The sequence below is a fragment of the Conger conger genome, chromosome 5, assembly GCF_963514075.1.
Source record: "Conger conger chromosome 5, fConCon1.1, whole genome shotgun sequence".
In the NCBI taxonomy this organism is placed as follows: domain Eukaryota; kingdom Metazoa; phylum Chordata; class Actinopteri; order Anguilliformes; family Congridae; genus Conger; species Conger conger.
In genome coordinates this window covers 53,933,234-53,949,451 of record NC_083764.1, presented here as the reverse complement: position 1 = coordinate 53,949,451, position 16,218 = coordinate 53,933,234, and the positions used below count along the sequence as shown (strand labels likewise).

The window sequence follows — 16,218 nt, the reverse complement described above, 5'->3', positions numbered from 1 at the left end:
AAATTAAAGGCCCACAAGAATATTTTTTATGTTTTTGAGCTTTTCATATCACCCTGGAGCTTTTGATTTGTGTTCCAACAATTGCAATTTTGATCAAAGTATGCATCGGGCCTAACTTATTCATGTGATTAACTAATCAGCCAATCATGTGGCAGCAGTGAAATGCATCAAATCATGCAGATACGGGTCAGGAGCTTCGGTTAATGTTCACATCAGAATGGGGAAAAATTGTGATGTTAGTGATTTCTGTAACTGCTGATTTCCTGGTATTTTCATTAACAGCAGTCTCTAGAGTTTACTCAGAATGGTGTGAAAACTAAAAAAACATCTAGTGAGTGGCAATGACTGGCTCAAGCTGACAGAAAGGCCACGGTAACTCCGATAACAACTCTGTACAATTGCGGTGAGCAAAAAAGCATCTCAGAATGCACAACACATCGAACCTTGAAGCGGATGGGCTATAACAGCAGAAGACCATGTCAGGTTCCACTTCTGTCAGCCATGAACAGAAATATGCAGTGGGCACAGGCTCACCAAAAAACAGCCTGGTTTGATGAATCTGGATTTCTGCTGAGGTAAGGTATACAGACCCATACAGATGGTAAGGCCAGAGTGTGGCGCCAACAGCTTGAATCCATGGACCCAAACTGCCTTGTGTCAACAGTCCAGGCTGGCTGGTGGAGGTGGTGTAATGTATCTTGGCACACTTTGGGCCTGTTAATACCAATCCATCATCGTTTCAATGCCACAGCCTATTCGAGTATTGTTGCTGACCGCGTGCATCCCTTCATGGCCCCAATGTACCCATCTTCTAATGGCTACTTCCAGCATGATAAGTCTTCCCAGTCACCGGATCTGAATCCAATTTTGTGATGAGGTAGAACGAGAGATTTGCAGCATGAATGTGCAGCTGACAAATCTGCAATCATATCAACATGGAACAGAATCTTGTGGAATCCATGCCACAAAGAATTGAGGCTGTTTTGAGAGCAAAGGGAGGCCGTACCCAGTATTAGTGTAGCGGTCCTAATAAAGTGCTCAGTGAGTCTATGTTTTTGCATAATTATCGGATGATATTACTAAGAATGGAGAGCTGACCACAGAGGCAGAGGGGGAATTGGGCTCTGGGGGCAGGGTTAGGGAGTTTTTAGAGTTTTGTGGGCGTTTAGATACTCTTCCTGCTTTTTGTATTGAGAATCAGGCCCTACTGTAGACTGCAGTTTACTCCCTCACCATGTGCAAGTGTGCTCCAGTTCGACAGCGTTTCCCTGGCAGGAGGAGGGCAATATGGACCCGTCCCTAACTAATCCAGACCAGGAACACCCCATCACACATGTGCAAGTCTCTGGAACGGCTATAGCCATCAAAATTCCTGTACACCTGCCATTTAGGCCAAAGCATCCCAATTCAAGGCATCTCATGAATATTCACAAACGATGCGCAGTCAAGGACTAAGCCATAGCAACTGACGGCCTGACTTTGGGCACGTCTCATTGTTAATATTCATGATGGGGGGAGGAGCGGGGGCATGGGGGGATGTGAGTGCTCTCTGCTGTCTATCGTAGATCTAATTGTGGAGCGCTGATGAGGTCTGTACGGGAGCCTGGGTCACGGCGACTCGGCGGAGTCTCGACAAGACAAGAAAGCCGGCTTCCATCTTGTCTGGGACCCTGGTCGCCTCCAGCTGAGATGAGGGATGAGTGTCAGAGCCGGCTCCACAGGTCATCTCTGGCCTCCTTCTCCTCCGTTTTCCCCAGCCGTTTGTTTTTGATACCGGAGAATGACTCATAAATATCGGATGATTGTTTTTTGCCTTTTTTTCTTCACAGAGGAAATGGAGCCGCAGAGTAGCAATTTCTGTATTTATAGATAACCACACAGACAGAAACAGACACACACACACACACACTTGCGCACCATGCAAGCGCTGCGTGAGAGCTCCTGGCCCGGATCCGACCGGTAGGCAGACGGAACAGACCTCCCTTTAATGGCCGCCGTTTTCAAATGCGAGGGAACGACTCTTACGAATGTAATTTATATGGATCGCAGCGGGGGGAAACGCCGTGACAGTCCTTTTGTTTAGAGCAATATATCAGACGCTGTTTGACTGATGGGCGGGCCGCCATTTTAAACTGATGTTCCGTGTCTTCAAGACATGAAGGGCACTCTGTGGCTTTGGGGCCGCACCGGCACTGGCATACGGTACGCACATTAGAGCATTAGTCATCGGCAGCGGCTCGCCAGCCTGCGGCTTCTCTGAAGAGCTCTTCAGACCGCTCTGGGATGGATTATTAATACTGGATTATTAATACCGGCTGGCTGGATGCAGACCCGGCACACAGGGCTGCAGCGAGCCGTACAGAATCCACGTGCCTGTCGGCGCGGGGAATTACACAGGAAACGCAGGCGTCGGCGGGGTATTAGAGCACCCGACGGCGACGCTTCGGGTTGTGAAGGAGATGGAGGAACAGAGGAAGTAGCAGTCGAGGATAAGGAAAGGGTAGTCTGCCGATGTTGACCGCACCCTTGACCGCCCCACCGGCGTCTCTCCCCTGTCCCAATACCGCTTCCCGCAGCGTGCCAGCGGTGGGTCGTTTTTCACCCCGTGGGTGGTGTTCAGCATTCTGCCCCTTTCCCATCGCACCGTTGGCAGAATGGAACCAACCAGGCTTCTCTCTCTGTCTCTCGCTCTCTCTTTCTCATTCATATTCATATTCAAATTCAGAGTGCTTTTTATTGGCATGGCAATATTTGTATTTGTATTGCCAAAGCATGGCAAGGAACATTTGACACAGAGAACAAACAAAGAATAATAACCAAATAATATGATCTCTCTCTCTCTCTCTCTCCTCTCTGTCTCTTTCGCTACTGTACATTTCACACACTGCACTCTGCTCTGTCCCCCGTGCAAAAATACAAACAAAACCACTTAAGCGTCAAGCAAATAATTCATTTTTGAGACCTCGCGCTGTTGCTATTGATCCACGGGTTTTTACACGCCATTTAAAAAAAGGATCCTTGCTCACAGCTCGATTGGCGGATATTTTCTATCTTTCACACTTCTCCTTCCTCTTCCTCTTGTCATTTCCTCCCCTTGTTCTCTGTGCTATCCTCCCTCCATTTCCTGCCTCTCTCTTCCCCCAGCGTTTTGAGGTTTTTCTGTAGCAGGCTCCCTGCTTGCAGCTCAGTACAGTCGCGTGTGATGGACACTACGGACACGCGTGCGTTAAGACGCTAACACAAGCGCAAGGCCCACGCAAACATTTTTGTTTTTGTGCGATGTTTGTCCGCAATAGGCCATTTTCAGTGATTATGTAGTGCGACAGTGCAGAGCTTGTTCTGAGAACGGGCACTCTCCTCTTCTACTGTACAACTTAAAACTGATCTACGGCCACGTCATTCTCAAAAATTGCTTTTGAGATGAATGCGGCACAAAATTTACAGTTGAAATAACAGCACACTGCTCTTTGTGTTTCTCTGTTCTTGCTTGGGGAGGTAAAATAAATATATAAGGCCCCAACGTAGGCATTGTGGAAAATTTCAAATGGTATGTTTTTATTGGTCCTATTTTATCGTCTGTCAAACAATAATCACATTGCTGTTAATAATTGTGGTCTGTTCTTGAGCATTTGTGCGCAGTCAAAGTGTATGTAATGAAAGATGACATGCGTGTGTGTCTGTTTAATAACCAAGGAAGACATTAATTAACAGATGGTGGTCAGACACCGGGTCAGACGAGCCCTTGCGTCTATTGCCATCTAGTGGCCAGTCCCAGCGCCTGCAGCTCGCCTTGGCAACAGACAGGAGCCGAGACAAAGGCGAGAGATTTATTTCATTTTTTTTCTCCCCGGGCAGCCAATCACCATCTGTTCCTCGACAAACAAGGAAAGTCAAGTGTATTGTTCAGAGTCATCCTACTTGCGCGGTCTCGTTAAGGTCCTTTTTTTCCCCCCCCTGTCCTCCAGACAGCCTTAAAGAGGAGCCGAGTTAAAGTCACCCAGTGAACACATCCCAACTGCATGTCCTATCGTCAACGTTGGCCAAGCAGTCTGGCAGCCAGAACCTCGGCGCCCCTGCGCCGGTCAGACCACGGAGCTCGCCCGCTGCCCAGCTGAATGGCCGCGGTGTGGCGGGTGGAGCACAGCCAAATCTCTCCCTGATTAAAAAGAATGGGCACTTAGCAGGCCGGCGTGTGAACTGAGCGTGTGCTTTCTAGGGTTACGTAAAGGCGTCGGCCCCGTGCTTCTCTGCTCCCTTTTCCGTTGTCATGGCTGCCGAGTGAGCCCGGACAGGCCCCTCCCTCCTCTGAAGGAAGCTGCTGTCTGTGCTCTACCTGTAGTGAGGGAGGGAGAGGGAGAAGAGTGCATTAATTATGATGAATAGTCATTTGTTCTTTTATTCATTATTATTCTTTGTATAATACTTATTTGAGACTGTATAGTATCTACCTGCATTTAGAGGACGAGGGAGGGAGAAGAGTTAATAAATTAAGACGAATTGTCATTTATTATATTCATTATTAGTCTTTTTATAATAATTATAAATCTTTGTATTTGCTATGTGTTTGTTTACAATTTGTGACATTTCCTTGTAGTTTACTTGGTGTACTGCAAAGCTTGAGAGAATAATTGAGAGAAAGAGAGAGAGAACTAGATGCCCTAGCTGTGTTTAAATGGAAAAGTGAAAGGAATGTATTGGTCAATACATTGATCGGTAGAGGGAAAGAGAGGGGTGAACGATTGATTGATAGGTAGGTAGGGCAGTGGGTAGTGGTTTGGGAGCGTTAAATTCAGTGTGGCCCAGGGACTTCACTTATTCATTATGGGAAATTGTAGGCTCCTCGCCCCTAAGCTGAGTCTGTCAGCGGGATCCGAACCCGTCGCAGGCGAGGATCCGAACCCATCGCAGGTGACAAAAGAGCCGTTCCCCCCCCAGGCGGTGGGATCGGTACTGCGTCGCGCCGTGTATTTTAGGGAACGATCCATCTTGCGGTGTTCGTAAAGGGTGTCGAGCACAGAGGGCTGGGAAGCGTCAGCTTTGCAGGCGAACGCCATGCCTCTTCCTGTCAGCCGGAGCGGAGGGTGGGGGAGGGGGCAGGCCGGGGGGGACGCAGGGGAGAGTCGGGCGGATAGCTCGGCGTATCGCGCCCGACGTTGACGGAATCGGCCGCGATCGCCATTATCGGGCCTTATCCCCCACAGGCCCTCTCCCATTCATCAAACGTTCCTTTCTTTTTACGTTCGTTTTTTTTCCCGCCCTGTTCAGCCTCCTCTCTTTTTCAGCATAAATTTGGACGCTTGAGCCGCCTGTCGGCTGCAGAAGCCTTTCTCCTGCATGGCCTGCACATCGGCCCGGCATAACATGGCAGCAACGTTTCTACGTTACATTACATTTTACATTACTTTTATCCAAAGCGACTTACAGTTGATTAGACGAAGCAGGAAGACAGTCCCCCCTTAGAGCAGTGTGTGGTTATCTTATCGTGGCTACACTGAAGATAGAACCACCAACCTTGCAGGTCCCAGTCATGTAACTTAGCCACGGAAAACATCAGGCCAGGAGGTCTCACCACCTCCGTCTATTTCTCCTCACCTTCTTCATCTTCGATCGAACATCGCTCATGGCTGTCATAAAGAGCTGGACATTGGAGGTTAAGAGTTTAAAATACGTTTCACTTTTATATTTGAATATTTTACAGTGCTTTTACGGTGCTTATATTTTTACGCTGCTCACCTTCACACACTTCTAGATCACAGAACCGTTACACACAAACACAAAACACTGCTTTTGGAAAGACAGTCTTGCGGTCAGGGAGCAGCTCCTATTCTCTAAATGCGGTGGACATGACTTTGAAGCTTTGACATCAAGCTTTCATCAAAGTGTGAGTCTGGATTTAATGCACACTTTTACTGCTGACCCCAGTGAACTTGAACTCGCTTTTTCGAGCGTTGGAAAACCGCAGCGTCTTGTTTAGTCTGGCCGTTACGGAAATCTGCAATCAATTTTTCCCTAATCTTCTCGCATTAATATTTTATGTTGTTCACATTTTCCTGTTCTTTGCCGGGCTCAGAATCTCAATGTTTCTCCTCAGAGCTGAAATATAAACCATCACTTGTAGTTGCTTTGCAGTCTGGAATTAAGGGTTTTTTTACTCCCCGTCCTCAATCTGTTCTTTTTGAAATTTTTTTCCCCATCTCCTTCCCTGTAACTATACCTCTTACTTTCACTCATTTTCTCTGCATGCTGCTCTTTCCCTATCCCTCCCTTTCTCTCCCGTGTAGTGTGGAATGAAAGCGCTTTCACACCCCTCTGTCCTCTCCCTGTTTTTCATGTCTCCTTTTCCTTTCAGTCTCCTTTCCTGGCTCCCTCTAGCTGTACCTCTCACTTTTACTCCTTCTTTCTCTGCGTGCCGCTCTCTCTCTCTCCCTATCCCTCCCTTTCTCCCCCGTGTTTCTCCCCGTCGTGCCACGGCTCATGGAGGGTTTTATTAATCATACACACACGCGGAGCCGCCGAATATGAAAAACGATGCCTTGAGAAGCGGCGGCCGATCAGACGGCAGTGTCTGTTAAAGGAGCCGGCTTCCTTTCACCGGCGGGTCCCCACGGAGCCCGACAAGAGATCGAGTTGAGTCTCTGTCAGTAAGACGTCCTGAAAGGAGTGCAGGGGAACGCTTCTGCACTCTGAAGTTGTGTTTGTTTGCGTTTGTGTACACTGCTGTGTACGGTTTATGAGGCCGGTTTACTTGAATACACACCTTCGTGAGGACATTTTGAATTATGAGGACCGCATCCATTTCCTGATTTGGAAGAAACGCTCTTCTGTTCCTGGCGTCCTCCCACTGCCTGTTTGATATCCATATACACCTTGATAATAGTGTGTGCTTGTGTGTGTTTCTGTGTGCATGTGTGTGCACGTGTGAGAGACACAGCGAGAGGATGGAACAAGCGATGGAACGAGCTGGATCATTTTGACCTTTAATCCTTCATAAATGAGGAGGTATAATCCCACTTAGGACCACAGGCATGAATACAAAAAACACATTTTTAATTTGTTTTTTAAATGAGGAGGAGGGGGGGGGGCTTTGTGTGATAAAATAAGTTTTAAAAAGAGTGCAGCACAGCCATTCAAATATCTTATACACTAAGCTGACATAAATTAGCTCGACCGATAGACCGATAAACAATAAATGAGCAGAAATCTACAGCAAGTAACGGCAGTGTACTCAATTATTTTGTGGCCTTAAAGATCCTAATGCACGCCTGTATGCAGAATCTTCAGCAGAGAAAAGCTGCATTCTCCTTATAACAAGGCCTTCAGCTTGCTAGGTTTTTGAGTGTTAAATTCAATGTTTTGACAAATGCAATGTTGCAGTGCTCAGCCCCTCTGAATTGCATCGGTGTCGGATCGTGGTAATGTGAAACCGCTTCAGCTGCTATGGAGGATTCAGCCTCCAGTGGGTGTGATGACTGCCTGTCCAAAAGGCTAAAAAAGCCTTGACCTAGTGATCCACAGCTGGCTTTCATTGGCTTGATTGAGAGGTTAAATCAAATTCTGTATTGTTTCTTTTCTGTTTAATACAAAGATGAGACTAACAGTAAAGTTTCAGCCTACCATTAGGGAATATTTACACGATGAATAGGAATTTTGGTATACTTCTTGTAACCTTATTTAGTTATTGCTTTGGGTTCAGTAAAAGTCATTTGAAAAGCCTATTCATAATGATCTTCATGAATACCGGGGTCTATTGCAAAGGTGTTGAAGGAGCACGAATTAACAAAAACATAACATTATGGTAATTTAGCAGATACTCCAGAGCAACGTACAATAAAGTGCAAATCAGAACAAGGGACAAGTGCGTTGAAGACCCTAGAGGAAAGTACAGTCAATAAAACTTGAACCCTTGAAGAACAAATCAATTTTCCAAGTAGCATACCACGGTTTGTTGCTAGAATACCCCGAATACTAAAATAATCATTTGAAGGTAGTTCCTTAATTTACAGACAGAACCAAGAAATAATTTGTGTTTCAAGTATATGAGCATGAAAGAGATGTCAAATCCAGATCTGCTTTCAATTAGCAGCTAAACTCTACATAATTACTTGAGCTCAGTTGGAGTAAAAGCTAGCTTGACGCAGTCAAGCCGGGGATCCCTACTTGCTGACATCCTTCATTTTGGCTCCATTTGCACCTGTGGAGGTGTGAGTTAGTGAATATGGTGCATAATAATACCTAACAATAAAATGTCATTAAGACATGACGATCTCCTGTATAAGAAGGAAAGGGAATTTTCTTTTTTTAAACTAGGGGTGCAGTTTCTAACCTAAATCGTGCTGTATTATCATTTCCTGTAGAACTGGAGGCTGCTATGTAATACAAAATAGTTTTTAACTTGTAGCATAGGCCCATAGATTGATTTTAGATGTATCTTAATTGCTTGTTTGAGTGCATAATAAGCAAGTTTGGTAAATGTAAACGACATTGAACAGACTCCGCATATTGAGAGTGGAATAGTATTCCACAGCAAGCGAATGATGAGCTGAAGAACTGAGCAACAATCGAGTCTTTCCAGAAGTACTGCTGAATTAAAAAATGTATCTTTTGAACGAACGGTGCGGCTCACCACCAAAAATCCCTATCAGTGTTCAGCTTTTCTTTCATAAGCATATGAGAGATTGCCAGAACAGGATATTAGGCCCAGCTTAAGACATCATTGTGTGTACATAGAGGTCTCCAACCCTGGTCCTGGGGAGTGTTTTTTTTTTTTTTTACTTTTGCAGCCAGTTCCCAAGAAACCTATTGAGTTCTATGCACAATCAACTGCTTTCATTGTTTATTATGCAGAGTACAAATGAAAACCAGCAGGCTCTGGGACACTTCAGAATATGAGGACCCGAAGGCGGGTTTGCACTATTTGAGAGCATTTTGTTGGTTCCAATACACCAGACAAGCTCAGAAAAGTATTTGAATCCGAAACTATTACATATTTGACCCAGGGTCAAGTGCTGTACAATAAATGACCAAGAATAAATTAAATAAATATATAATATTAAAAACTGGACAAATAAAGCAATAGGTCAAATATACAACACCGTTTAAAGGGATATAAAATTAAAAGAACAGAACCTATAAAACTTTCAATTAAAAGCCAAGTCGAAGCTGCTTTTTAAAAATGCCAACTGAACCTGCCTCTCTAATGTTTTTTTGGAAAAGTGCTCCGCATAAAAAGGCGGTTTCTCCACTTTACACTAAATCATGTTCTGATCTTCACCACTGATCACATTCCCCCCGTCCCCCCCGTCCCCTCTCTCCCCTCTCCTGCAGGAAGTTCTACTACATCACCCTGCTGCGAGACCCCGTCTCCCGCTACCTGAGCGAGTGGCGTCACGTGCAGCGCGGGGCCACCTGGAAGACGTCCCTGCACATGTGCGACGGGCGCACGCCCACGCCCGACGAGCTCCCAGCCTGCTACGAGGGCACCGACTGGTCGGGCTGCACCCTGCCGCAGTTCATGGACTGCCCCTACAACCTGGCCAACAACCGGCAGGTGCGCATGCTGGCCGACCTCAGCCTGGTGGGCTGCTACAACATGTCCTTCGTCACCGAGAAGAAGCGCGCCCAGCTCCTGCTGGAGTCGGCCAAGAAGAACCTGCGCGACATGGCCTTCTTCGGCCTGACGGAGTTCCAGCGCAAGACGCAGTACCTCTTCGAGAGGACCTTCCACCTGCGCTTCATCCGGCCGTTCATGCAGTACAACAGCACGCGGGCGGCCGGCGTGGACGTGGACAACGACACCATCCTGCGCATCGAGGAGCTCAACGAGCTGGACATGCAGCTCTACGACTACGCCAAGGACCTCTTCCAGCAGCGCTACCAGTACAAGCGGCAGCTGGACCGGAGGGAGCAGAGGCTCCGCAACCAGGCCCAGTTCCCCCTCTTCCGAACCCGCCCGGAACTGACCCGGGAGGAGGGGGGGGTGGAGGCGGCTCGCCTGCCCACAGAGGACTACATGAACCACATCATCAACAGGTGGTAGCCGGCAGGGAGACGGACGTAAGGACGGACCGCGAGGGGGGGGGGGGACCGGGGTCGCGTCTCTCCTGGGAGGGATTGTGACGTCGGGGCCCTCTGGATGTCTTGACGTTCGCCGAGTCAGGCGCCGCGTGTTCGGGGGGGGCCCCGCCCCCCGGCACCCACAATCCCTTGCAGAGCCCTCCCGAGCAGTGTGCTCCGAGCCCCCCGCCCCTCCGGAAGATAGAGGGGTGGCGAGACCACAGAGCTCCAGAAACAGGACAGAGCTATTGCCAGTGTTAAGATCCCCACGGAAGTCAGAAGTAATGGAACAGATTGTTAAGAAAAGTGGAGGTATTTGCTTAGAGATGGGCAAAATTCCAACCATTAAGCAGCGAGTTGGCAGCCCTCGTGTTAGCGGGGACAGTAACTGTGAGAAAGCGTTGCAATCAGCAGTAAGACCAAGAGAGCTGCCTCATAGCTTCTCGTCATCGCCGAAAAGAAGATATTGTTTTTGAATATCTCTTTTCTGTGGTTTATGTGATTTTTAAACCAGTTTTCTGTGGTGTTATGTACGGAAAGATGAATTATGTATTCCACGAGCCGCACCCATTTCAGTGTCTTCAGCATATCTGGCGAAAAAACCCACAAAAAGCGTACTAACATTATCTCAGTGGCAGGGCTGTATTATCAAACACAGGTAACCCAACTCACCTCTGTTTGTGTTTTTCCCCGAGCTTGTTTTAATAGTAATGTTGCCAGCCCGCAGCAAGGTGGTTCTGAAATTTCAAGTGATGAGTCGTGGGCACACAGTGCAGATTCTGTCGAATGCCATAACTTGAAGTCACATGACCTCCGGTGGTGAAACTACCATAAAGTGCAGCCACGGGCGAAATGCTTTTATTGTTTGACTTTGCTTTGCTTTTAGGCTGCGCCAACAGTTGTATTTCTAGAACAGCAGTTCCCTTATGACTTGCTTCAGTCTCTGGAGAATGAATGGCAATCATCAATCATTTTATCTCTTAGGGACCACTATCCATTAATTTGGAAGGGGGTGTTTGGGTGGGTGGTGGGAGGGGATCCGCCCTGGATAATTTCTATCCTAGAGTAATTTATTATTTATGACTATTCCTCCATCTCACCTTCATTGATGAAATACGTTACCCTGAGATGACTCTGGGTATGCGCTTGTGTGTGCGTGTGTTTGTATGTGTGTATCTGTGTAATGCATCTCATTGTCATGTTCAGGAGCCACAATATTACCAGTAGTGAAAGTGTGGCATGAAGCAAAGTATGTAAAATGGAGGCCCCTTTGACATGCAGCATGCCTCAGCTTTGTCATGGCAGTCCTGGAGCGGACTCGTCCCTTTCCATGACTACAGTAGATGTACCAGGCCTACAGGCAACCACTGGCTGAAGCAAACTCTTTGAATAAATTATCACAGGGAAACACACTAAAGTTACGCTACAGTTTGAGAAAATTATTTAAAAACGCTTGAAAATGGCAGGGCATTTTGCCTGGGAACTGAAGAAAATCCATTGGCATTTTAAAGCGTTTTATAAGAAATACATTTTTCAATTCCATCGCGCTCCGAGAGTGGCTGAAATTTTTTGATTCAGTTTTTGCCTTTATTTTCCATGCACCTTGGTTGAGTTGCAGAGTTGCACCAGAACATCATTTAATCCTGAGAAAAATTATTTTTAAAACGTAATACAAAAAAAAAAGACTGAAGCTCTTGTAAATTTGCTACATGTTTTATTCAAGGTCATTTTCTTTGCTCCTGAATTCATTTGTATTAAGATGGCACCTGTTTTAACTGTGTTAATTGAAGAAAAAAAAAACTCATTATGACATGATGTAATTAGCAAGTCTTTTTCATAACCACAAAATTTCAAATAACATAAGGAAAATGCAGTCAGCTGGTAAATTACTTTTTTAATTATTTTAGACGGACGATCATAAGCGGTCTCTGTTGGTGAAATGAGTGCAATTTAGATCCAGCATTTTCACTGCTGGTTTTTATTTGTTCAAGCCGAAGGTCCAGTTATTTCCAGAACCCAAGAACAGGCCACCAGCCTGCCCTAATCCCCAGTATTCTGTTCTGCCTGTCCAGCTTCATCAGCAACCGACCACACAGTCCTCCCGTGGCCTTATGGGAAATGTAGGCACCGTCACAATGCCTGTCATTTGACCACCTTTCAGAAAAGGGAACATGGTCTTATTGCTTTCTCTGAAGGTGGTGCTAAGCAGTGCACCCCCACTGTCATTTTATGGAGTGTGGTCCCATTTGAATCCTTCGGCTCAGGGTGAGACGGGGCGTGTGCTTTAGTGCTGGTCATGAAGCTGGCAGAAACGGAAATGAGGTCGCCCTGGATGAAAGGTGGGAAGTGTCCATTGCATTAGTTTCCTGTGTGTCCAGCTCTAAACTGCATATTGCGTAATTTTGTTATTTATGCAGATTGGATCATCAAGCCACCAATAAAGAGATTTCATTTTTATATAAAACCTGTTTTGAGTGCTTATTTCATTTTCACTGTTTCTCCAGATTTCCTCATTAGAAGAAATAGGGACTGACTCACTCCTGCATTGACACCATACCTGGCTCAAATTGAGACTTTAGGATTATACGGTTCTAACTGACATTTTTGACAAATGTCAAAAGTTGTTGAGTTGGTGCCATAAATATGTTGTTTATTGGGCACTAAATATGTTTTCCACAAAAATACTGTTTAAAAGGATGAAAAAATGTTACATTTAAAAGGTTGTATCTGCTTGGAGACCTTTCAGTTTGGTATCTTTGAAGCACAATATCCTCAACACCACTCCGAATGCCGATAGCCTTATAATTCCAAGGTCACAAAATGAGGTTTTTTTTGGATTCAAATACTTTTCTGTGCCTGATGCCCAGCCAAAACCTCTTTTTGCCAACCGAAAGGACCTGACGCGTTTGCACTTTTTGAGAGTATTTCAAGTTCCATTAAAGCTCATAGAAAAGTATTTGAATCCAAAACAATTACGTATTTGACCCAAGTCTGATTGACACATTCTTAAAAGTACTATGCTGTTGAGAACAGAGGCTTTGAAACTATAAGTGGAAAATTACCTGGGTTATAAGCACAGATATATATTGCATTGAGACCGAATATAATATAACTGAATACAGGCTGCTACGGTATCTCACACAACAGTTTCATCAAGGTTTCAAGATGCAGATGTTGGTTTCCTCATCAAAGAATAAAAGACTGCCATGCCGCGGCGGCTGTAGGTGTGATAAGAATTCCCCAGAAAAATCAATTTGATAAGTCCTTGCCTACCTTTAAAGCACCTTGTTCTTAACTTCTTTCTCATCTCAAATTGAACACTCTATTCCTGAACTCAAACAGGGACTCAATATGTCTGTCACCTGGAGACAAAGCAGCACAAATGCAGTGAACTGTAAATGATCCGGATAGACTCATCTACTGCTCTGTACTTGATCTCAGCCCATCCAAATAAAATGGGGATATACATCTTCTCGCCTCCCAGGGGCTGTCTCTAGGTGACAGACTTTAAAGGCTGCACTTTACTTATGGTTTATTCGAACTCCGATGGGGACGTGACCGAAAGTTAAATATAAACGCCCCCCCATCTTACAAAGGTCAGGAACGGAGGATCAACTTGCAATTTTTGTTCAGTGGTTTTTGTCCCCGGGTTATTGGGAGAAAGACTCGGACAGTTGTTTAGATGGTTCTTTATCGCAATAACGGAAAAGAACATTGAACTGAGAGGGAGCCATCAGCAGCTGAGGTTGCCGGAATATTAAGTAGTCAATCTCTTCTGGAATTAAGGAGTCGATTTCTCTCCGCTGTCTTTTGAAGGGCAGTCACACGAGACTCTGATTTGCAGCAAGCCATGGCTAAACCAGACTAAAGCTATTTTTTGCCTCAAGGAGCATAGATAGTCAAGTGGACTAAGGGATCAGAATGGAAAACAATTACACAAATGAGTCTGTATGACAGGGATCGTCAAATCTGGCCCTTGAATCCAAATCCATCCCTGGTTTCGTTTACTCCTGGGTAATTAGCTGAACAATTGGTGCTACAGATTGCACAGACTGTCTTCACACCTGACTCCAAGGTAAAGAGAGGATGGAAAAACCGCAATTCTCAACCCTCGAAGATCGTGAGTTGATGATCGCTGCTGTCAGTGTTCAAATGCCCATTGGTACTGTAACTCAGAGCATCTGTATGCCCCCAGCAAGTGCACATTTTAAAATCACAGATTTGCATTCATGCATTGCAACTGTACTGCCAAAGTAACTCCACATTTCCCTACAATTCAAAAGAGAAAAACCTGACAAATTTTGAATCCAGACGAATGCATTTACGTATATTGTATTATTGCAACCACTAAAATGCTGACAATATATAGCAGTATAATTGTATAACTAACTTGGAGGTAGCACTTTACATTTTACATAGCATTTTTTTAGGCATTCAAAACTCCTCAACCACCACCTGGGTGATACACGGCTGCCGTTTTGCACAATAATGCTCACCCCACACCAACTAAGGTAGAGAGAGAGAACAATGTTTTTGCAATTGAATCAGGATGATTAGGTGGCAGGTTGAAAGAGCCAGGGTTGGGAATTTAGCCAAATCATCAGGGAAACCTTTACACTTTGCAAAGAGTATCTTTAATGAGCAGAGTGAGTCAAGACCTCAGTTTAATGTCTCATCCAAAAGACGGCATCTCCTACATACACAGTGTCCCCATCACTGCACTGGGGCATTGGGGACCATTTGACCAGAGGGATAGATCGCCCCCTACTGGCCCACCAACACCCTAGCAGCAATTTTTTTTCTCCCCAGGAGGTTTCCCATCCAAGTACTAACCAACTTAGCTTCAGCCGTTCGACAGGAGCTGGGTGCATGAGGGTATGGCTGCTGCTGTAGGTTCCCTTTTGAGTCGTGTTCAAGGAGGATCACTGTCTTGGTTTTTTGACAGTTGTGGACTATTCTGACTGATGTGCGCAAAACCGTTCATGCCTCCTGCCATCATTTTGTCCATGCAGATTAAGGAATAATTGCAATTATTAATAATCATCAGCGCTTCATTTCCATGGTAATTCCCTTTATTGCCTACCTCCAGTGCCACAATTAAACATGATTAAAATGTATTACCAGAGAGAGGAAGGTGCAATGGCAAGTAATTGCCATGCGATTTCCCCAAAGCCCTCATGCGTCATGGAATGGGATCACTGTTAAAGAGAAGATTTGTTTTTAACCTTCCTGTCCTGACCCAAAGGAACAGACTACCCAACCTTGGAACTACAGGAGAGCAGCTCACTCTTTAACCAATCCCTTCCTATCATTGAAAAAGGCTCACTAACATGTTGACTTGCCCTCTGCCAGTATTTATAGTCCTTCAATTTGGGTTTCAAAATATACAGTTGACGGACCGACACTCTGTACCAAAACATTGTATAGCTGTACAATAATTATAGCTCATTGGTTGAAAATGAGTTCTAATTGCCACAGCCAATGGCGTGAGGGTTTCAACGTCAGCACGTTCACAGCGAAAGGGGAGGGATAAAGAGTGTTGTAGTTTGTTGCTGCATTTCCTCTCTTGACCATTAGAAGTCCAAAATTATATATTCTACAGTTACATTAAGAGCTTATTGATGGAGGAGTTGTTAATGAGAGAGGTCAGAGGAGAAGGGCCAGACTGGTCAAAGCTGACAGGAAGGTGACAACAGTGGTATGCAGAAGAACACCTCTTAAGTAGGCTACAGCAGCAGAAGACTTCAGTCTAAAAAATGTGTCTAATAAATACCTATTAAAGTGTAATATATGTGTGATCAGTTCTGTGATCTCCAGAATTCTTTGAGAAATCACAATTTGGTTCCACCAGCAAACTCATAAACCACATGCACAGTGACTTACGGATGAAATCTGCTGATGATTGGCTATCATTTTCAGTCCCCTTCCGTTTTTTTATTGGCAGCAAGTGTGGCACTAAATCCACTCTGTATATGTCCCAGTAGGTGAACAGAACTTATGTTATGCTATAAATAAACAAGAAAAAAATGCAGGTAACAATAACGACTATCCATTACAAACATATACAGACTAATATCATATTTGTTCATTATATGATCAGCATAATTGTATGACAATTACAATAAGTAAAATATACCACAGAGGTTAAAGTACATATTATGCCCT

At 45.1% G+C, this 16,218-nt stretch overlaps 1 protein-coding gene across 1 annotated transcript in view; it reads left to right on the top strand.

The window, feature by feature from the left end:
- Positions 1 to 12,517, top strand: part of hs6st1a (heparan sulfate 6-O-sulfotransferase 1a) — a 117,915-nt gene extending 105,398 nt beyond the window's left edge. The window contains exon 2 of the mRNA XM_061243950.1: positions 9,325 to 12,517. Coding sequence (XP_061099934.1) covers positions 9,325 to 10,036 — 712 coding nt within the window. The 3' untranslated portion in view covers positions 10,037 to 12,517. The remainder of the gene's footprint in view (positions 1 to 9,324) is intronic.
- Positions 12,518 to 16,218: the final 3,701 nt, after the last annotated feature.